Below are 21,543 nucleotides of genomic sequence, written 5' to 3'. Positions count from 1 at the left end.
CAATCTTCTGGTAATATCTTTTAAAAATTGAAATGTGATGTGTACATCTGACTCTTAGGGATCTATCATTCAAAAATTAAGACACCAGTATCTAAGGATATATGAGCTAAGATGCTTCTTGCAGCAATATGTATAGTGTTTATATTTCACTGAGTCCTGGTGCACAAAATTCATGCACTGGGGTAGGGGGGCGGGGGGAGTCCTCTCAGCCTGGCCTGTGCCCTCTTGCAGTCTGGGAGCCCTTGGGGGATGTCTGATTGCAGGCTTAGGCCCACTCCCTGGGAGTGGGCCTAAGCCAGCAGTCAGACATCCTTAGTGCTGCTGCTGAGGTGGGAGAGGCTCCTGTCACCACCACTGTGCTTGCCAGCCATGAACCCAGCTCAGGGCTTCTGGCTGAGCAGTGTTCCCTCTATGGGAGTGCACTGACCACTAGGGGGCAACTCCTGCATTAAGCGTCTGCCCCTTGGTGGTCAGTGTGCATCATAGCAACTGGTTGTTCCACTATTCGGTTGATTTGCATATTAGCCTTTTATTATATAGGATACCTATACTTTCCTTTCATCTTCATCTGCATTGTTTCATAATTTGTTGTTTGTCAAACAATGTCTCTATCTCTTTTGAGCATCTTTTTTATTTTCAGATATTTGCCAGATTAGTCCAAAAATTTAATTTCTCTATGGGTTTCTAGTTCAGCTGTTGAATTGGCCGGTTGTCTTTTTAGCACTCGATTTCTTCGTGTGCTTTAGAATTTTGGTTTATAGGCTCATTGTGGCTGGGAGCTGTTGCTTTTGCTTTGGGCTCCCCTCTCCTCTTTCTCCTTTCTTGTCTGGTGGATTTAATTTTGTGGTGGCATCCACTGTGGCATCCAATTCCAGACTGGTATTGTGGTGACAGCTTCGAACTTGTGCTCGTCACTGATTTGGGGATCTTGTGCAACATTAAAAGATATCTCAATCCAATTTTTTTCTTTTTTAAAAAGAAAGTTATTTTAGAGAGAAGGAAAGGAAAGGAGGTAGGGAGGGGGAGACACACACACACACACACACACATACAGATTTATTGTTCTACTTACTTATGCATTCATTGGTTCATTCTTGTATGTGCCCTGACCGGGGATGGACCCCACAACCTTGGTGTATCAGGACAACGCTCTAACCAACTGAGCTATCCGGCCAGGACTTGGCCCAATTCTTGGTTGCAAGGCTATCTTTCCTCTGCTGCCTCCTTAAGCCCACAGTTTTGGCCATAGCTCCTGCGAGCTGGTCAGTTGCCATTTCCCCCAGCCTTCTTTCTCAAGGGAGACGGCCTCATTCCAGGCCCTGGGTTCAGCCAGGGAGTCTGGCTCCATCCTCTACTCCATGTGCAACATTTTAGTTCCCACTACCTCACAGGCCTTGGCTTTGGCCCTACCCACCAATCTGCTTTTCAGTTAGTTCTCTTTCTTGTCCACTGAGGTGTTTCTCCTGTTTTTCAGCCTGTTTGTGTCTTGCTAATGTCTTTTAAAACTTGTTCTCTCCTTGCTATGTATTTGGAACAATGAGGGCTTGTCAAACTTTGCCCTGGCCAGGTAGCTCAGAGCATCATCCCAGTATGCCAAGGTTTTGATCCCCAGTCAGGGCACAAACAACACATCTCAAAGAGAAAGCTAATACTGCGTAAGGGCTCTCAGTGGGCTGAATAGAAAAATACACAAGATCTGACCCTTTTGTTTGGGGAACAATCCATACTGTTGATATACAATATAAACAAAATAACTGAGAAAGAAAAACAGAGAGATGTAGTCGAGTGTTTAAATTCTTCTCCAGAAAAAGATTCATACATTTCAATATTGACCCTCAGAAAGAAGCACACAATTCTGAATAGACCAACAACCAAGAGAGGAAGAGAAAAATAGAAGTTACCAAAAATTAGCTCCCTGAAGGACTCCAAGGTTAGGTGCTTTTGCTGGCAGGCTTTTCTAATGTTTAAGGAACAGCAGTGTCTATTGTTTATAAATTATTTCAAAACACAGAATAAAAAAAGAATGCTTCTCAATTTGGGTTGTAAAATTGTATAACTCTAATTCTCAAGTCTACCAAAAATAATAATAAAATAAATAAAAAAGCAAAGGAAATCATAGACCAGGATTTGCAAACGCAAGTGTCTACAAGAGCCAGAAAGTATTATAAAAGGATGAAGTCAGTTGGGCATAAAATGGGGAAATGGCAGCTACAGGAACTGGAGAGTGTGTACCCCATCATCAGGAAATCCAAATCAGATTCTGGGCTGGTCAAAGAAACAAGTCCATGTCACCAGTTTGCAGCTCTGATGTAGGTTGATCTCTCCTATAAACATGGATATAAAAGTCCCGAATAAAATACTAGCAAGTCCACCTTAGCTGGTTTGGCTCTGTGGATAGATCGTTGGCCTGTGGACTGAAGGGTCCCGGGTTTGATTCCGGTCAAGGGCACATGCCTGGGTTGCAGGCTTGATCCCCAGTAGGGGGTGTGCAGGAGGCGGCCAATCAATGATTCTCTCTCATCATTGATGTTTCTGACTCTCTCTCTCCCTCTCTCTTCCTCTCTGAAATCAATAAAAAATATTAAAAAAAAATACTAGCAAGTCCAATTCAACCTATACTACAATTAAAAAAAACCTACTATGACCAAGTTACATGTACTCTAAGGGTTTCAAAAATGTTTTTTTGTTGTTGTTGTTTTTTTTTAAATATATTTTATTGATTTTTCACAGAGAGGAAGGGAGAGAGATAGAGAGAGTTAGAAACATCGATGAGAGAGAAACATCGATCAGCTGCCTCTTGCACATCCCCCATCGGGGATGTGCTCGCAACCCAGGTACATGCCCTTGACCGGAATCGAACCCGGGACCTCTCAATCCGCAGGCTGACGCTCTATCCACTGAGCCAAACTGGTTTCGGCTCAAAAATGTTTTAATATATAAAATTTATTTTTTTTAAAAATAACCCATCATCTCAATACGTCACATTAAAAAAACCCATGTGATCATTTCAATAGATGTTGGAACTTAACTTCCTAAACAGCAGAGCCCAGGGATCAGAGCTGGGTTGGGTATGGACTGGCAGAGGGTATCCCAAAGGTGGCGTCTAGGGGTCAAGGCAGCATGATGCCCAGCAGACAGTCCACTCCAAAGAAGGGGACGGAAAAGCAGCAACCAGGTAAAGGTGAGAGGACGGAGCCAGGGGAGACGCGTGGAGGCACAGGCGAGCGCTTCACTGCAGGGCTTGGGCCTTCATGTCCTCTGGTCCTGAGCCGCGTGTACACTCAAGCTGCTGAAAACGCATTTGAAAACATTCAGCATCCACGTCTCATAAAGTAGCTCTTAAGCCTAAGACGCTAAGGACAATGCCTTCACACGAGAAAGGATGCATCAAAAGGCAGCCCACTTCAACCTAAAAAAAAACAAATGCTTTCCTGTTCTGATTTTCTGAGGAGCCATTTTGCATTTTCAAGATTTTCTACGATAGAAAGGGAGGGGGAGTGCAGTGACAATGACAGGGGAACCTGAGGAGGAGAGGAGACAGTGGGGAGCAACGAACCTAGTATTTTCTGGGGTCGAATCTCAATCCATCTATTCATGTTATACCTCAATAACAAAGGCGTTTTTAAAAAATAGTTCAGTTTAAATGGAGGCTGAACTACCTCTACCTCATAGCACACACAAAAACAAGTTCAGGTGCACTGAAGGCTTCCATGTAAAGCAGTAAAATAGAAATGTGGGAGAAAATACATGGGCTGAGGATTAGATGGGATCAGGCAGTTTAGGGTACGGGCCTCGGGGAGGGAAGATGGTAGGTAAGGAGGAGATGAGCCGATGGTCAGGATGTGAGCAAGACAGGCAGAATGTACCAGTCAGCCACAGAGCTGCCCTGCCCCGGAACCCAAGAGCGGGAACTAAAAGTGGGGAGATGAGGGCAACAGGAGATTGGCTGGTGTTTTTTGAAAGAGCCAATAGAAGGCAAGTGCAGGATATTTAAACCCCTACACCAAGGATGGTGAACCTATGACATGCATGTCAGAGGTGACACGCGAACTCATTTTTTAAAAAAATATATTTTATTGATTTTTTTACAGAGAGGAAGGGAGAAGGATAGGGAATTAGAAACATTGATGAGAGAGAAACATTGATCAGCTGCCTCCTGCACACCTCCTACTGGGGATGTGCCCGCAACCACGGTACATGCCCTTGACCGGAATTGAACCTGGGACCTTTTAGCAGGCCGACGCTCTATCCACTGAGCCAAACCGGTTAGGGCGCGAACTCATTTTTTTGGTTGATTTTTCTTTGTTCAATGGCATTTAAATATATAAAATAAATATCAAAAATATAAGTCTTTGTTTTACTATGGTTGCAAATATCAAAAAATTTCTATATGTGACACGGCACCAGAGTTAAGTTAGGGTTTTTCAAAATGCTGACACGCCGAGCTCAAAAGGTTCGCCATCACTGCCCTAGACTAGCGAGCTTCTGCGGCAACCCTTTTCGGGGACCCCTCTGGCATGCTGAGAGCTTTGTTACTTCCGCTGTAGTAAATTTCGCTTCCCTTTGCTTACCCCTCCCTTGTCTGTGAATTCATTCATGGACAACAAACCCAACAGTTCACACTCATGTCTCAAGACCATATACTTATTCCAAGATCAGGAGATCTACTAAACCAGAACAGAAAACGGTAAGTCATAAAACAAGAGGAACACATTTGATTTCCCCTCAAATTAAAAATTTTAGAAAGGTCTTACATCAAAGTGCAGTGATAAATTGAGAGAAAATTTAAAAGGATAAAAAAAAAACACCTCTTAAAATCAATAAGAGAAAGACATATAATGTAACAGCAGTAGATAAATTCATGAAGATGGTGAAGAGGCAATTCTGGCAAGAGCAAATCCAGGCAAGAAACCAATTAACAGACACTCCCCAGCAGAGAACCGCAAATTGAAAAAACCAAGAAGGTCACTTCTCACCTGGCAGAGGAGCAAAAATTAAAAATAGTGATCACACCTGCTGATGAAAGGCATGCTTGGAAATACTCTCATCCATGGCTGTTGGAAATGTGAATTACAATTTAAAAAAATTCCCTTTTCCTAGTAAAACCATTCCTGGGAAACTACCATGGAAATAAAGGCAGCAATTTATTGGGATCTGGCTAGAACCACGTTACCATAGCCAGGTAGTGGTGGCAATCGGGAAACCAAGTGAGTGAAGGAAGGCCCTTTCAAGAAGGGAGTGGAATCCTACGCAGCCATTACTAGTAAAAAGACTGAGTTAGGCCTGCACCCCAACATGGTGGGATTTCTATGTACTCACAGTTAAGGAGAACAGCAAGGTGGAGAGTATTGCATGTTAATATGATTCAACTTTAAAAAAAAAAATATATATATATATATATATATATATATATATATATATATATATATATATATATATAATTGATTTCAGAGAGGAAAGGAGAGGGAGAGATAGAAACATCAATGATGAGAGAGAATCATTGATTGGCTGCCTCCAGCACATCCCGTACTGGGGATCGAACCCACAACCTGGGCATGTGCTCTGACTGGGAATCTAACCGTGACCTCCTGATTCATAGGTCGATGCTCAACCACTGAGCCATGCCAGCCGGGCATGATTCAACTTTTTAAATATAATAACACCCATCCCCTCAAAATATAAAACTTCTGAGTGTGTGTGTGTGTGTGTGTGTGAATTGTTAGATAGAGTGGTGGAAGGAAGGAAGTTACTAAGGAAGCAAGCAAGCTAGACAGGCTGTTAACATGGAGAGGGTGGGGAGAGAAACACTACTTAAAAATAAGTCTCTATACTTAAAAACCATGTGTATAATGTGACTCCATCCATGCAAAATTATGTGCATAGAGATGGGGGGAAGGGTGGTCACCAGAATATTAATGATGGTTATCTCAGGGGGCGGAATTGCAGGTGACTTACTTTTTTCCTTATATTTTTTTCTGTGTCTTAAAGGTTATATCATGAGTAAATATTATTTATATAATCTGTGGGAAACAAAGCTATGTTCATGGGGGGAGGGGGAAGTATTGGCACGTACAGGTCCCCAGGGGACCTCATTTAATGAGCACAGAAGATCAAAGATCGATATTTAATTAACATATCAATTGCTGGCATGTCAACTGATGTTTTCCAAAACGCTTGCAGAGTAGGTTCTCTTCAGTAGCCAAACTGTCATCTGAAACATTGTTTATAATCCTCCCATTTAACTAAGACTGACGAATGCAATGATTACAAATGCCAACGGGGCAGGAGACATTAAAGGAAGTTTTATTTCAGTGCCCCATCAAATAACTGGATAACTGGATCTCCTGTACTCATCACAGCTTACAAGTCCCTCGCCAAGCTAATCTCCTGGCAACTCCCCAACCCCTTCATCATCGCTTTCAAACTTTTTTGTTAAGGCCTTTTTGTTTTTCCCCAGACCTCTCGCTAATGGTTCCTAAAGTCTTCATGTTAAATCTTCAGTCTTGGTTTTGCTCTTCTTACGACTTCCTTCTCACGCTGCTTGGCTTCCCTCAGCTGGGCATGCCTCTTGCGTTTAACGGGCACCGATTTCCCTCTTCTCCCATGCCTTCTCTCCACGCACCTGCCGGGTTCGGAGGAGGGCTGCAGGGGCTCAGACCTGTATACGCAGAGCTTGGACATGCCAGGCTCTCGAAAAACAATAGGGTCAGCAGGTTAAACGGGAAATTGGGCCTCGCCGGCTCTTTCTTTCACAACATGTATGGAGCACTGCTGTATGTCCAATGTCCAGCAGCCAAGGATTCCACGGTGAATGGCCCCGGAGAGATCACAACCAGGCGTGTGGTCAGCGCTGGGGAAGCACCTGGGGAGGATGCCACTCTAGGGAAGGCGGTGGGGGACGGCTGCTGGAACTTGGCCAAGACATGAGCAGCGTCGCCATCGCCTGGGAACTGGCTGAAAATTCTAATTCTCGGGCCCCACTCCCGACCTTCCCAAGCGGACATTCGGGGGTGCGGCCCAGCAGTGTTTTAGCAAGTCCCCCGGGGGGTTCTGACGCACCTAGAATCGGAGAACCACGGCTCTAGTGGAGGCCTGAGTGAGGATCTTGAGAGGAGAGGGCGTGGAGAAGGAAAGGAGGCTCTGTGAGGGCCGGTCAAGGGGGTTAGACTTTGCCCCGTAGGTGCTGCCTCCAGGGTGGCGACAAAAGCCGGGGCCTGCGCACTTATGCAATCTCTCAACTCGGCGCGGCTGGCAGCTCAGGCATTCCCTGTGCACCTGGGTCCCGGGAAGGTGCCGAGTTCCCTCACCCCCCAAACGCCAGGCGGCGCGCAGAAGGGAGGTCGGCTTGCAGACATCTCCGCACCGCGGAGCCAAGCGTTTGCGATCCCAGAGGAGGTGAGCCCACGCGGGAGCTGGGGAACCAGCGAAGCCAGGAGAGGAGGTGCCGGGACCGACGCCCACTCCGGCCCAGCGGGCGGCCCCGCGCGCCCAGGCCCCGCCCCTGGCTTGCGGGGCGCGGCGATTCGAGACCTCGGGCCCCGCCCCCGCCCCGGCCCCGCCCCGGCCCCGGCGCTCGGCCCGCCTCCCGCGTGGGGGGAGCCGTGTCGGCCCGCGCCCCTGCGCGCGCCCGCGGCCGGGTTGCAGGGCTGAGCGCGCGCCCCGCGGCCGGGGCAGGAAGATGGTGGCGAGCGCGCGGGTGCAGAAGCTGGTGCGGCGCTACAAGCTGGCAATCGCCACGGCGCTCGCCATCCTGCTGCTGCAGGGCCTGGTGGTGTGGAGCTTCAGCGGCCTGGAGGAGGACGAGCCGGGCGAGGTGCTCTGGCGGCCGGGCGCGGGGCGCGCGGGGTCCTGGCGGGGCTGAGGGCGGCCGGGGCTGGGGACGTGGGGCACGGGCCGCAGGCGTGCCTGACGCGGGCGGCCGTCTGGAGCTGGGCATCCGACTCCTGGCGCCCCTTCCCCGGCGGGCCTGGGGGGCTGCACGCGCGGCGGTGCGCGTCCCGGAGGCTCGGGCCGCAGGCGGGCCGGGGGCCGGAGCGGGAGCAGCGGGTCTCGGCGGGGTGGTCTCCGGCCCGGGGAGCAGTGAAGGTCAGGCGCGGGGCGCGGGGCCGGGAGGCGGGGCTGGGCCTGAGCCTGCTCCGGGGTGGGGAGCCCCAGGCCAAACTTTCTGAAGTTGGGAGGGGGCTGGTGTGCGCGCCGCGGGCGGAGGCGGGAGGCCGAGGGACCCCCAGAAGCGCCGGCCGGCAGCGGCGGGTGGGGACGTGGAGGCCGGGGGTGGAACTCAGTCCAGCAACTGAGGGAACAGGCAGTGACCCCGAGGGAAAGACCTACTAGTGTCCGAGTCGCGGCTTTCTTAGCCCCGCGACGCCAGGGGTCTGAGGCAGCCGCACGGGTCTTGGGTAGGAGATGCCAGAGGCGGGTGGGGGAGCGTGAACTGGTGAGTCGACCTCGGGGAATTGGCTCCAAGGGAGTGGCGGCGGCAGCAGCTGGCTCAGTAGAGCCCCAGGCCCTGGAGCGGGGCAGACCCACCCTGCTCACTCCCAGGTCCCTGCGCCCCAAGGTCTGAGGTGCTGACACTCCTGGCTCACCATGGTTTCAGCTAGAGGCCTGCGTACGTCCTTCCCCATGTGGTCAGGAGTCCAATGGGGTCTAGGGCTGTCCTGGAAGGTGGGGGAGGAAGGGCCAAATCCCGGCCCTACGCTGTGGGCCAGAGGACAGAGTTCCCCTGTGCCCACCCCGCCCCCTGGGGTTGGGTGACTCGGGCTCTGAGGCGGGCGCTCTGCCTGGTCCTGTCCTCTCGGGCCTCTCCACCTGGCAGGGTGAAGACCACGTTCCCTCTGTGCATCTGGGCCGTCGGGGAGGCCTGGTGTGGAGGCTGGTTGAGAGCTGTCCTTGCCTTTTTCGGGAGAACCTAGAGGCTGGGATGGTGAGGGGAGATGGGACATAGTCACGGGAGACCATAACTCCTAACGGAGCTGAGGGTGGGGTGTGGGAGGCTGGCTCTGGGCATCTGAAGGAGTGAGCTTATTCTATGGACCAATGAGTAGGAGGAAGAGAATGTTTGGGGCTCAGTGTCAGAAGGCTCTTCCGGCAGAGGAGACATCCTAAGACCGAATGGGCTGCCAAGGCAGGCAGGGAGGCCTCTGACCCCGGAGGAGGTGAGCAGGGGCCAGCGGCCTCTGGGGAGGGGCACAGCGGCCTCTGAGGCTTCTCAGAAACAAATGGCCCCGAGCAGCCGCATAACCGGATGGCCCGAGAGACTGTGCAGGCTTAAAGTCCCTGCTGCCCTCGGGCGGGGACCTGGGGTAGGGGCGTGGTTGGGATCCCCCTTCCCCCCTCTTCCTGGCAGAAGCTGCCAAGGAAATCCTGGGCTGGAATGGAAGATGATCCTTGGTGATTGAGACTGTGTAGTCCACGTAGCCATCAGTGCTTGGCCCCTCAGCAGCCACCTCACCAGGTCTTGGGGTTACCGGGCAACATCACCTAGAGCTTAGGAAGGTGGGCATTGAAGCTGGACTGCCCCACTTGGCCGTCCTGTGTCCTATTCCAGCGCTGCTGCTGAGTCGCGGGTGACCACTGACAAGTCACCTACCCTCTCTGTGCCCCCATCAGTGTCTCCCCTCACGATGGGGATCCTAATAGCACCTCTCTCGCTGGGTGACTGTAAAGGTTACATGAAAATAATGCCTGTGAAGTACTAGTATTTGCCCGAGTTCCTGGCATCTGCTAAGCCATCAGTAAATAACTCGTTATCCCAGCACTGCACATTGGAGTAGGGATTCATTCATTCATTCATTCATTCATTCAACAAATATTTACTAAGTCCTACTTGGTACCAAGCACTATGCTAATACTGGGGATACAGAAATAAACAACATAGACAGGGTCTCAGCCCTCACGGGCAGACAGTCTGCAGGGAGAGCCCCACAGGGGTAAGGAAACTCATTGGAATAACAAGGGGGCTGGTTTAGGTCCCTTGGTCTGGGAAGGCTTCTGCTGAAGGTAGCTTGTGAGCGGAAGGAGCCTGGGGGAGAGGGGGCAGAGTTTGGGCAGAAGGCCCTGAGTTGAATGGGCTTGGCTCGGCGGCCTTCGAGGAATGAAAGGAGGGTGTGGTACCTTCCCTGGAAGAAGGCTCAGGAGTTAGTCCAGGACGCATCCTAGAGACCACAGTGAGGGCTGAGGGACTTAGTGTAAGTGCAGTGGGAAAGCCCAGAAGGGGGCTGCGCAGAGATGGGATCTGATGTGCACTTAGGATGCACACTCTGCCCATGTGTGGAGGGGGCTGGCGTGGGGACCAGGATGATCATTAACATCCAGAGAGCCAGTTTATCGAAGCTTCCACAAACACTGCCTCGCTGCTCCTTCTAAATGCAGCCTGAGAAGTCCCAGGGAGGTGGGGTGTGGGGCGAGCAGCGCTGCTCTCTCTGTTTTCCCCGCTCAGAGGATCCCGGAGTTGCAGAGCCCCGAGGTGGCAGAGGACTTCAAATGCCTTTGCAGGGAGGGGGGGAGGGGGCAGGCTTAGAGGCCAGAAGGCATCCAGGTCAGAGGGACAGTCCCCACCCTCCGTAATCAGAGGGGACCCTGCCCTCAGGGACTCTGACCTCAAGGACTCCTGGGGACAGCTCCTCAAGCAGCCCTGCAGCTACCCATCTGCACACGCCTGGAAGGGGGCAGGGCCGGGGGCTGGCTGTCCACCATGGACCCTCTTCTCCCCCATTCCTCACTGCTGCCTCCTGGCCCCCCAGCCTCCTCAGGGATTGTCCTTCTCCGCGGCAGCCAGCTCCCTGCTGCAGTGCAGGGTACCAGCATGCCCATCTCCTCCCACATCCTGCCTCCCACCACAGCCGACCTGGCCCTGTGCCCTGGACCCTGCCCTCCTGACCAGCTTTCTGACTTGCTGAGACTGGCTCCCACCCTGAGAGCCCACAGCTCCTCTGCCATCTCTGCCCACCTTAGCTTGAGGGTATCTTTGTCCATTGTGTGGCCAGATCAGACGTCGCCAGGTTGACACTCAGCTCAGGGGAGCTGCATTCACCTTCCCTGGGGACTGCCCAGTTCAAGGTGTCCTCTCCTACGTGGGCACAGAACGGGGTCTGCTGCCTCCTCCCCACCCTGCCCTCCCTCCTGCAGATGCCCCTTCTCAGAAGGGAATAAACACTCCCGGCTCTCATGAGATGAGCGGGCTGGCTGGGTGCGGGGCACAAAGGGCACGGGTGCTAGGGTGGAGGCATGGGGCTCTGGCTCTAAGGTGGCCGTCAGCCTGACATGTGAGGTGCCGCGCTCCACGCTCCAACAGGGAAGAGGGAGGAGGCCCTAGAGAGGTGAGTGGCCCAGAAAAACCAACACAACAGCGTCCAAAGGGTCTGCGGGCCGTGGGCCCTCTCCTGACATCACACTGGACTAGGCCCGTGGTCGGCAAACGGCGGCTCTTCGGCCCCTTGAGTGTGGCTCTTCCTAAGCCTTAGGAGCACCCTAATTAAGTTCACAACAATGTACCTACCTATATAGTTTACGTTTAAAAAATGTGGCTCTCAAAAGAAATTTCAGTCGTTGTCCTGTTGATATTTGGCTGTGTTGACTAATGAGTTTGCCGACCACTGGACTAGGTTCTCCTCCCCTTCCAGCAAGAATAATCATCAAGTTCTAGCCTCTGCCAGGAGCTTTACATTCCTTCGTTTCACTCATTCACGCGACAAGTATTTGCTGAGTGTGCACCACGGCGGGACATTCTGGGCTCTCGGGATACATCAGTGAGCAGAACAGGCCCTGTCCTCCGGCAGCTGTCGTTCTTGGAAGGGGAGGGGCACAGAATAACGATATAAATCCGTGGTGGGAGGAGAGAAGGCAGCAAGTGCTAATGGGAAAGTAAAGCAGAGATGAGGGCGGGCTGGAGTTTTAGACACAGTGTTACCATGGGCCATACTGAGAAGGTACCACCTGAGCCAAGAACTGAAGGAGGCAAGAATGAGGCCCGCAGGGCGCTGACGGAGCAGAGGAGAGCGACTGTCCCAGTGACCTGTGCCTGCCTGTCTGTTACAGAAAGGAAGACAGAGGAAGCCACGGCCCCTGGACCCCGGCGAGGGCTCCAAGGACACAGACAGCTCGGCGGGGCGGCGGGGCAGCGCCGGCAGAAGGCATGGGCGCTGGCGGGGCCGCGCCGAGAGCCCAGGTGTGCCCGTGGCCAAAGTGGTGCGGGCAGTTACCAGCCGGCACAGAGCTAGCCGGAGGGTCCCTCCCGCCCCGCCCCCAGAGGCCCCTGGCCGCCAGAACCTGAGTGGGGCAGCAGCCGGGGAGGCGCTGGTCGGGGCCGCTGGCTTCCCCCCACATGGAGACACAGGGAGTGTGGAGGGCGCCCCCCAGCCCACGGACAACGGCTTCACCCCGAAGTGTGAGATTTTGGGCAAGGACGCGCTGTCCGCACTGGCCCGGGCCAGCTCCAAGCAGTGCCAGCAAGAGATCGCCAATGTGGTGTGCCAACACCAGGCCGGGAACCTCATGCCCAAGGTTGTGCCCCGGCACTGCCAACTGGCTGGTAAGGGACAGGCCTGGGGGGGGGGAGGTGGCAGCCCCGGGAAGTGACATGGCAGGGACCCCACCCCCCCGTCTCAGAGGAGACAGCTCAGAGCGGCACACCTCCTTGCCTGGTGACGAGCACACCAAGTGGCAGAGGGGGCTCTGGCCCAGGAGCGTTGGGCTCCACATCCAGGATTCTTCCTCGGAAGGCGGGCGGCTCCCTCTTCCCATCTGGCCTCCACCCTGCGACGGGCAGGGCCTCACTGATGCCCTGCTCTCCTCACAGGGAAGGTGAACCCCGGCCTCCAGTGGGAGGAGGCCCGGGCCCAGCAGCCTGTGGAGGGCCCCCCGGTACGAATCGCCTACATGCTGGTGGTGCACGGCCGCGCCATCCGCCAGCTGAAGCGTCTCCTCAAGGCCGTCTACCATGAGCAGCACTTCTTTTATATCCACGTGGACAAGGTACTGGGGGGAGACCCAGGGGTTCTGGGTGAGCAGAGCGGAAATGCGGAACCAGGAAGGTCACAGACACACAGGGTTTCTGACCTGCTCAAGTGGCCCAGAGTTAGGGGAACAGGCCTCGAATAGGGCGCACCAGCACCAGGTGACACGTGCTCTCCTTTCCTTGCCAGTTGTACTCTGTCCCAGGTTGGGGTGGGGAGGTCGTAATGCTGAGGGCCCACCTACAGCTGCTAAGAATCTCCCCCACCCCCCCAACCCCCCTTAGCGCTCCAACTACCTGCACCGGGAGGTGGTGGAGCTGGCCCGGCAGTATGATAATATTCGAGTGACGCCCTGGCGCATGGTCACCATCTGGGGCGGGGCCAGCCTGCTGAGGATGTATCTGCGGAGCATGCAGGACCTGCTGGAGGTGCCTGGCTGGGCCTGGGACTTCTTCATCAACCTCAGTGCCACCGACTACCCAACCAGGTGGGGGGCTGCTCTGAACCTCCCGATGGGAGGGGGCGCATGTGGGCACTGGGGTTGGAGGGTCCTGGTAGACCCCGTCCCCTCCCCAGGTCTCATTCTGGGATCCACGCAGCCCAGACTCCTTCTCCTCTCTTGGCCCCAGCCATGTTTTCGGGGAGGGGTTGGTGAATGATGATGTGAGGATGGAGAGTGACAAGAGATGGGGAAGAGGAGGAGCCAGAGGTGTGTCCGGGGGGTGCTGGGTCAGACAGCAAGGGGTACAGGAAGGGTGGGGTGGTCTTTCTCGGGGGCCTCAGGTACCCATCACCCTGGGGTATGGCACATGTCCTGGAGGCCAAGAGGTGAAGGTGACAAGGGCTGGAGGGAGTCCGCTCTGGGCCAGCGACTGAGCAACCCCTCACACACTGCCCACACCCATTCCCTCTCCAGGACCAATGAGGAGCTGGTGGCTTTCCTCTCCAAGAACCGGGACAAGAATTTCCTCAAGTCACATGGCAGGGACAACTCCAGGTGAGGGGCTGGGAGGGAGGGCCCTGGTCTCAACACAACCCCTCCCACCGGGGGATGTGGGTGCCCAGCAAACCAATCACAGATGGAGGCGTGCTGGTTCCTAGGCAGCTGGGACCCCACCCTACGCAACCCCCAGCCTGGGCTGGTCTGCTACCCACAGGTTCATCAAGAAACAGGGCCTGGACCGGCTCTTCCATGAATGTGACTCGCACATGTGGCGCCTGGGCGAACGGCAGATCCCGGCGGGCATCGTGGTGGACGGCGGCTCCGACTGGTTCGTGCTGACGCGCAGTTTCGTGGAGTACGTGGTGTACACGGACGACCCGCTTGTGGCCCAGCTGCGCCAGTTCTACACCTACACGCTGCTCCCGGCCGAGGTGGGTGGCCCGGCCCTGACCCAGGCCAGGGAGGGAGCATGGTGGGGTGCCCGCTGCTCACCGCCCGCCCCGCCCCGCCCCGCCCTGCCCTGCCCCCTGCAGTCCTTCTTCCACACGGTGCTGGAGAACAGCCCGGCCTGCGAGAGCCTCGTGGACAACAACCTGCGGGTCACCAACTGGAACCGCAAGCTGGGCTGCAAGTGCCAGTACAAGCACATTGTGGACTGGTGCGGCTGCTCCCCCAACGACTTCAAGCCACAGGACTTCCTACGGCTGCAGGTGCTCCCCAGGCCCCAGTCGCTGCCCCTTGCTAGGGCCTCGCCCCGGCCTTTCGCCAGGTCAGAAAGGACTCGGGGTGGGCCAATCAGAGGAGCTAGGGCCTTCACCTGGAGCTGCCCTTGGTGCTCTGGGGTGACTGTGGCCGATCTGGGGTGCTGGAAGGGGCCCCTGGGGCCTCCAGACCCCTTACCGTGCTGGCTCTCCCCCTCCAGCAAGTCTCTAGGCCCACCTTCTTTGCCCGGAAGTTCGAGTCCACTGTGAACCAGGAGGTCCTGGAAATTCTGGACTTCCACCTGTATGGCAGCTACCCGCCCGGCACGCCAGCCCTCAAGGCCTACTGGGAGAACACCTATGACGCGGCCGATGGCCCCAGCGGGCTCAGTGATGTCATGCTCACCGCTTACACCGCCTTTGTCCGCCTCAGCCTACGCCATGCCGTCACTGCTGCGCCCGCGCCGGCCACCCCTCTCTGCAGGTGAGACCTTCTGACATATTGCAGGCCCTCAGGGTTGTGGTGACTTGGGGGGAAGCCAATCAGAAAGAGACAGCCCCTGCTCCCAGGGAGCCCCAGTCTCAGGCAGGGGGGATGCAACGAAAACACAGCACATAGGTGCTGTGGGTGTGAGATTTGGGGCAAAGGAAGTACCTGGGAATGGGAGTCCCCAGAGCCCCCTCCCTGGGACTCCAGACCACGTTGGATATGCTGATGGCATCTCCCTTTCTCCCTGCTGGAACCTTCTTAGGTTTGAGCCCAGGGGCTTGCCGTCCAGCGTGCACCTGTATTTCTATGACGACCATTTCCAGGGCTACCTGGTGACGCAGGAGGTGCAGTCCTCAGCGGAGGGGCCGGCAGAGACGCTTGAGATGTGGCTGATGCCCCAGGGGTCGCTGAAGCTGTTGGGGCGCAGTGACCAGGCCAGCCGGCTCCAGAGTTTGGAGGTGCGACATCTGACCCCCAGCAAGACTCAGGGTAGCGGGAAGAGAGGAACAGACACTAAGGGAGGGGCAAGGGCTGGATTAGGCCTTTCAGGACTGGGTTCATGGGCCCTTCTTACCCAGTGACGGCAGCCTTGGTGGCGCCTCGTGCACATGCCTGGCCCCCACCCTCCCCCCGCATGCACACACCACACAGAGGAGCAGCGCCCCCTGGGGTGACACACAGAGAGGGGACTAGTTCCGCTGTAATGCAAACTCATCTTCTAAACTGCCAGGGCTTTCTTCTAGAGCAGTGGTTCTCAACCGGGGGTCGAACGACCCTTTCACAGGGGTCGCCTAAGACCATCGGAAAACACATATATCATTACATATTGTTTTTGTGATGAATCACTATGCTTTAATTATGTTCAATTTGTAACAATGAAACTGGGGGTCAGCACAACATGAGGAGCTGTATGAAAGGGTCGCGGCATGAGGAAGGTTGAGAACCACTGTAGGGGCTTGGACATTCCCTTCAGGCCATAGGTGAGGCCTTTCAGTGTCTCTTATTCTCTTCCTCAGAGGCCTTGGCTTCCTGTGGGGTGGTCTGTGGGCAGGGCCTCGAACCTTATCTGCCTTCCTGCCCCGCCATTGCAGAGCAGGTTGGAATGCGAGCCTAGAAGGAAGTCTAGTCCAAGACCTTCATTTTGCAGATGGGGAACCTGGGACCCGGAAGGAGACAGTGACTAGCTCGAGGTCACACAGTGAGTTAGAGGCAGCATCCAAGTAGAGAGGACTTTTCCCCAGGCTCCTGCCCATCTGCCTCCCTCCTTACAGGTTGGCACCGAGTGGGACCCCAAAGAGCGTCTTTTCCGGAACTTCGGGGGGTTGCTGGGACCGTTGGATGAGCCTGTCGCCATGCAGCGCTGGGCCCGGGGCCCCAACCTCACAGCCACCGTGGTGTGGATCGACCCCACCTACGTGGTGGCCACGTCTTACGACATCGTGGTCGACGCAGAGACCGAGGTCACTCAGTACAAGCCCCCACTGAGCCGGCCCCTGCGGCCGGGGGCCTGGACAGTTCGACTGCTTCAGTTTTGGGAACCCGTAGGGGAGACCCGCTTCCTCGTGCTGCCCTTGACCTTCAACCGCAAACTACCTCTCAGGAAAGGTAAGGATCTGCCCAGAGGCCAGGGAGGTGACCCCAGGAAGCTGACCGTCAGAGCTAAGCCCCCATAGCCAGAGGAGGGAAGGGGGAAGGCTGGGAACTTGATGGTCTGGCCCTTAGCATCCTGGGGCTCTGCCGTGGCATGAAAAGGGAGCTGTGGAGTCAGGTAGGCTTGGCTTTGGAACAGCTCTGATGCTTTAATTGGGCTTTTACCCTTGGCCGTCTATTTCCTGAGCCTCAGTCTTATTACGTGTAAAGTAGGAGCTAATGTAACTATCGGAGCGCTCCCCACGAATCCACTCAAACTAGCTCGTATGAAAAAGGGGGTTATTGGAAGAATGCAGGCTGTGCCCCAAGGCCCCAGGAAATGTCTCAGATCTCACAGGGCATCAGAGGTGCTTTCTTAGAAGCTCTGGGGCCTCTTGCCCCTCGTCCTGTCTCCTCTCTGTTAGCCTCAGGCATGGATTCCCGATACATGACACATGGCCTCTCAGGGCAACAGAGGCTGACCAGGGCCTCTTGGTCCCCAGGTGTCACATTCTTGGGACAGCAAATCTGTGCCCGGTGGGCAGGGTCCCATAGCTCTCCACCCACTTGGCTGAGGTTAAGGGAGCAGACCCTGAACACGGGTATAGGATGCAGGTTCCCAGGCGGGGTGGGGGGGGGGAGAGGGGCGGGCTACGTCTCCCAAGTAACTAGTCCCTGGGAGACATTCGGGATGAGTATGTGGTAAACGTGTCAGGTGTGAATAGGTGGTAGATGTTTCCTTCCTCTGGCCACATCCTGTCATAGAGAAGGTGGATCGGACTGGGAACAGGCAGCCGCACCCCTGCTTTCTCAGGACTCAGCCTGACAGGGGCTGAGGGAGGAATGGAGGCAGCCCCACGGCAGGCAGGTATAGGAGCCGAGCCCTGAGCTGGCTGGATTTTTATAGACAGAGGGTGTTCTCAGCGGAGGGAGCACAGTTGGCAGGTGTCCGGGGCATGGGGGAAGCAGAGTGGAGGGCAGTGGGATGCAGGGGTGGCAGGAAAGAAGGCTGGCGAAGCAGGGCCCCACAGCTGGAGGGCCTGGGCATGAGGCTTCCGACGGCTCTGGGAACCACTGGAGATGGTTGAGAAGGGGCGGGAAAGTTACCTTATTTTCCAATGTGCTTCGAACCTGCTGTTTCACTGAATCCTCCAGCGGGGAATTCAGCGAGGACTGTCGTGATTTATAAACTGATGGTTCCACAGGCACAGGAAGTCCTGGGGATTAGCCCAGGGCACTCGGCAAGGTGTGGCTCGGGACCAGACCTGGGACAGAGCTGGGGTGCCCAGGCCTGATTTCCCGGGTCTGGCCTTCATGGAATCAGTGGGGCCAGGCGTGCTGACTGCGTGCTCTTGCACCCCCAGATGAAGCCAGCTGGCTGCATGCCGGGCCCCCCCACAACGAGTACATGGAGCAGAGTTTCCAGGGCCTGAGTGGCATCCTGAGCCTGCCTCAGCCGGAGCCCGCCGAGGAGGCCGCCCGGCGGCACGCCTTGCTCACGGGCCCGGCGCTCGAGGCCTGGACAGACGGGGAACTGAGCGGCTTCTGGTCTGTGGCTGGACTGTGCGCCACGGGCCCCTCCGCCTGCCCCTCCCTGGAGCTCTGCAGACGGACCAGCTGGAGCTCTCTGTTCCCCGACCCCAAATCGGAGCTGGGGCCTGTCAAAGCCGACGGGCGACTCAGGTAGCAGGGCCCAGCCGGCACCTCCAGAACACTGGGGAATTGCACCTTACAGACAACGGAGGGCTGTCCCCCCCACGCGAGGACCAGAGGCCCAGGCAACACACCCGAGGCAGCCATCAAGAACCCGCAAAGAAGATGGGCGCGGTCCTTACTACTGCTGATGGCTCTGCTGGGGCCAGCGGGTGGCAGGAATGTGGGGAGAAGGGCTCCAGTTTCCACGCCCCACGCTTCCAATCCTCCTCCACTAGTTTTGTTTTTTTTTAAAGGAAAATGGGTGGTGGGGGAGGAACTGGAAACAAAAGATGTGCAATAGGGCTCAGAGGAGCCCCAGGAAGTGGGCCATGGCTCTGGGGAGCAGGGCCTGATGAGCCCATCTGCTGTTGCTCTGGGGGTGGGGCCTGCCTCCCCCTCCAGGGCCTCGCCCCCAGCTGGGCCTTGGCACTCATGGCCGAGGCTCTGTAAGTGCCATGCCAGGCCCTGAGGACCTGAGAACAGGTGATTTGGGGGAGCACTGCAGTGCTGGACTCGAGTGGGACGGCCTCTCCTCTCGTGGCCAGGGGACCATAGTGAGGGGCTGGGGCAGGCTCTGGGGCTTCCCGGCATGCCCTGCTCCTTGATGGGAAAGGCAAGGCCTACTGAGACCAGTGCAGTCTCCCAGGCACCCAGAACTGCAAGCAGGGCCGGGGCTCCTGCCTGTGGGGCGAGCCCTCGCGAGCAGCGTGGGAAGAACTCTGGGCCAGGGCTCTTGGAAGAGCCTGGAGCAGCCTTGTGCCTGAAGCTCAGTGTGGAGTCTGATATATGCAACAGAAGAAATATATCTCTATCTCTCTAAGCCGAGCCTCTGTGTTTTTCCTCCGGGCGTCGGAAGCCGTCACCCTTCGGCCTTCTCCTCCTACGAGTCTTGGCTGACACTTTGGCAGCCACCAGGTGGAGGTCTCATTCCAGAATGGCGACAGCTTAGAATCTACCCAAGAACCAGGTGGGATGCAAAAACCCATCTAATTCAGCTCTGTCTTTTTCGGAGGGGTAAAGAGACTTCACTGCCTCCCAGGAGGCCTGCCGGAGAGCCCGTTCAGTTCCGGAGAGTCCTGACCCAGCACCTCCTTCCCTGCCGCCAGGCCAAGGCAGATACTGCTGCTCTGGTGTCTCCAGGGCTCATCCCAGAAGCCCTCCTCACTCTGCTTCCTGCCCAGTCCTGAGTATGGAGCGCCCTCAAGAACAGAGGGTCACGGCCATGGCCCACGGCTCCCTTCAGAGCTGATCCCTTGAGGGCCATGACGGGAAGGGTCATCAGCTTCCCTTCTTCTCAGGACCTTTTCCCTCCTCCTCTCCTGCCATTGTTAGCAGGGGCTCTCAGTAGCAGTCCTTCACCTTACTTCACGTGGGGGTGAGGGTGAAGGGTTCTTAGCCTTTATCAGCCAGTCACACTGGCCTGGTCAGCTCAGCCTGCCCTGGCTGCCGCATGTGAAGTTTTCCTAGTGGCCAGGAGAGGGCACCCCTGACCACCAATAAGGGCATTGGGTTTTTCCATTTGCGCTGACCGACCCGTGTGTGCAGTATCTCGTTTAGCCCTCAGAATCCTTTGAGGCAGGCTTTTCTTACCTTCATTTAGCACATCCGGAAACTGAAACGATGAGCCCAAAGTCACAACCATTAGGTGGTGGCAGCAGTTTCAGATGGACAGGCCTCCTGTCACTCTGTCACTACGTTCTGCTCCTACATTCTGCTAAGGGCAGGGACCTAACAGCAAGAACTCTAAGAAAACAGTGTTGGTGTTCAGGGGCTAAGATAACTTTTCTTCTGGCCGCTACTTTAGTGACCATCGGGAAGCTCTGCTCCTGTTCTCTAGAATATTTTTAACATCAAGTCTTAGGTAAATAAAAAGAAAAACTTGAGGTCAGCACATTCGACCCAGGTAGTAAGTATCAGAACATTCAGACTGCTTGCTAAGGACTCGGACCAGCCTGCGAGTTGGACCCGGGCTGTGGCTCTGCTACTGTCAGGCTAGTACAGGTTCTCGGTCTTCCTGTGTGAGCTTGGGTGGGACACATGCCCCTGGGTCAGTCCCTGCCACTCTCACTGACACACCAGGTCCTTGTTACTCATTACTGTCACCTGCTGAACATCTTCCCTTTGCACCTTTAGTCCAGTGGATCGTGATCCTCACCAAAGGCTCTGATTAATTGGCCTCAAGAGGGAACCCAACTCCGACCAGGATGTCTGGGTTCAAAGCTCCCACGGGTGATCCTAACTAGCACACCTGCGTGAAGGACAAGTCCAGCCCCGCCCCATCGCTCTGGCGGCAAGTCTTGGCCCCATGAGTAGAATCACTGCAGACCAGGGACCAGGCTCCACTGACTCCTGACAGACTCAGAGGACAGGCTTGGGGGTGAAGGCCCTCCTCTCCTATCCTCTCCCCCATCCAGGTCAGTGCAGCTTCTCTGCCGACAGTGTTTCTCACCCCATCTTTCTGTAGGGTTAGCTCAGTCTAGGGGCTTGGGCTTGTTGAGGCTTCTTTGAAATCCTTCCCTGGGGTCAAGATCAGGATTCTTGTCAGGCAGTGGGGTAGTGGTGGGGGTGGGGGCTGGCTGGGGAAGGCAGGGGCCTGGGCCCTGCACAATTCCTTTGGAGGGAGAGCCAGGGCTTTTGTATTCTGTGGCCTGCATGCCCGGTTTCCAGGCAACCACGGACATCTAGGTTCCATTCGTGGTGGAATCCAAGACCAGAGGATAGCCGATTGGCATTCAGAGCCCAGTTACCTGGATCAGTGGGAAGTGGGGTGGGGCAAAGTCGGCTGGGAGGGAATCTGGGAGTGCCAAGTGCAGAGATCCTGGCTGGCTGTGAGGCTCAACAGAAACCAAAGTCCTGAGCTTCACTTTGAGTCGTCCTTCATGATCCCCAGGACGGCTCCCCGCCCTGCTTCAGCACCAAGGGACGCCTCACTGAGGTCCAGGCAGTGGAAAGGTGCCAAGAGTCCTGGGGCCATTTCTGGAGTGCTTCCTCTGCTGGCCCCTCCTACCTGCTCTTCCCAGGGCCCAGCCCAACTTCTGTGGGATCCAGGAGGGGAAGGAGCAGTGACACCCTCAAGCACAAGCTCTCCCCTTCCTTCCCCTCTGGGGGATGGATAAAACAATCCTCTCCTCA

At 55.6% G+C, this 21,543-nt stretch overlaps 1 protein-coding gene across 4 annotated transcripts; it reads left to right on the top strand.

Annotated features, from left to right (window-relative positions):
* Positions 1–7,158: 7,158 nt before the first annotated feature.
* Positions 7,159–19,231, top strand: XYLT2 (xylosyltransferase 2). Of its 4 annotated transcripts, none has more exons than XM_059670638.1 (11): positions 7,159–7,395; positions 12,037–12,529; positions 12,797–12,972; positions 13,238–13,440; positions 13,870–13,950; positions 14,087–14,327; positions 14,430–14,606; positions 14,819–15,081; positions 15,350–15,545; positions 16,359–16,692; positions 18,081–19,231. In XM_059670638.1, the coding sequence occupies exons 1-11, from the start codon at positions 7,225–7,227 to the stop codon at positions 18,401–18,403; spliced, it is 2,658 nt and encodes an 885-aa protein (XP_059526621.1). In that variant the 5' UTR covers positions 7,159–7,224; the 3' UTR covers positions 18,404–19,231. The 4 variants fall into 4 exon arrangements, with proteins under 4 accessions (XP_059526621.1, XP_059526622.1, XP_059526623.1 ...); XM_059670639.1 differs by having other exon boundaries at positions 7,161–7,395; positions 14,111–14,327; XM_059670640.1 differs by lacking the exon at positions 7,159–7,395 and adding an exon at positions 7,605–7,813.
* The last annotated feature ends 2,312 nt before the right edge of the window (positions 19,232–21,543 follow it).

Source organism: Myotis daubentonii, chromosome 16 (genome assembly GCF_963259705.1).
Source record: "Myotis daubentonii chromosome 16, mMyoDau2.1, whole genome shotgun sequence".
Classification (NCBI taxonomy): Eukaryota; Metazoa; Chordata; class Mammalia; order Chiroptera; family Vespertilionidae; genus Myotis; species Myotis daubentonii.
This window is presented reverse-complemented; position numbering and strand designations above follow the sequence as displayed.

Coding starts and splice junctions, on each gene's coding strand:
- XYLT2 (XM_059670638.1), top strand. CDS start 7,225: ATGCAATCTCTCAACTCGGCGCGGCTGGCAGCTCAGGCATTCCCTGTG. Junction 14,328..14,429: donor ACACGCTGCTCCCGGCCGAG/GTGGGTGGCCCG, acceptor TGCCCCCTGCAG/TCCTTCTTCCACACGGTGCT. Junction 16,693..18,080: donor CAAACTACCTCTCAGGAAAG/GTAAGGATCTGC, acceptor TTGCACCCCCAG/ATGAAGCCAGCTGGCTGCAT.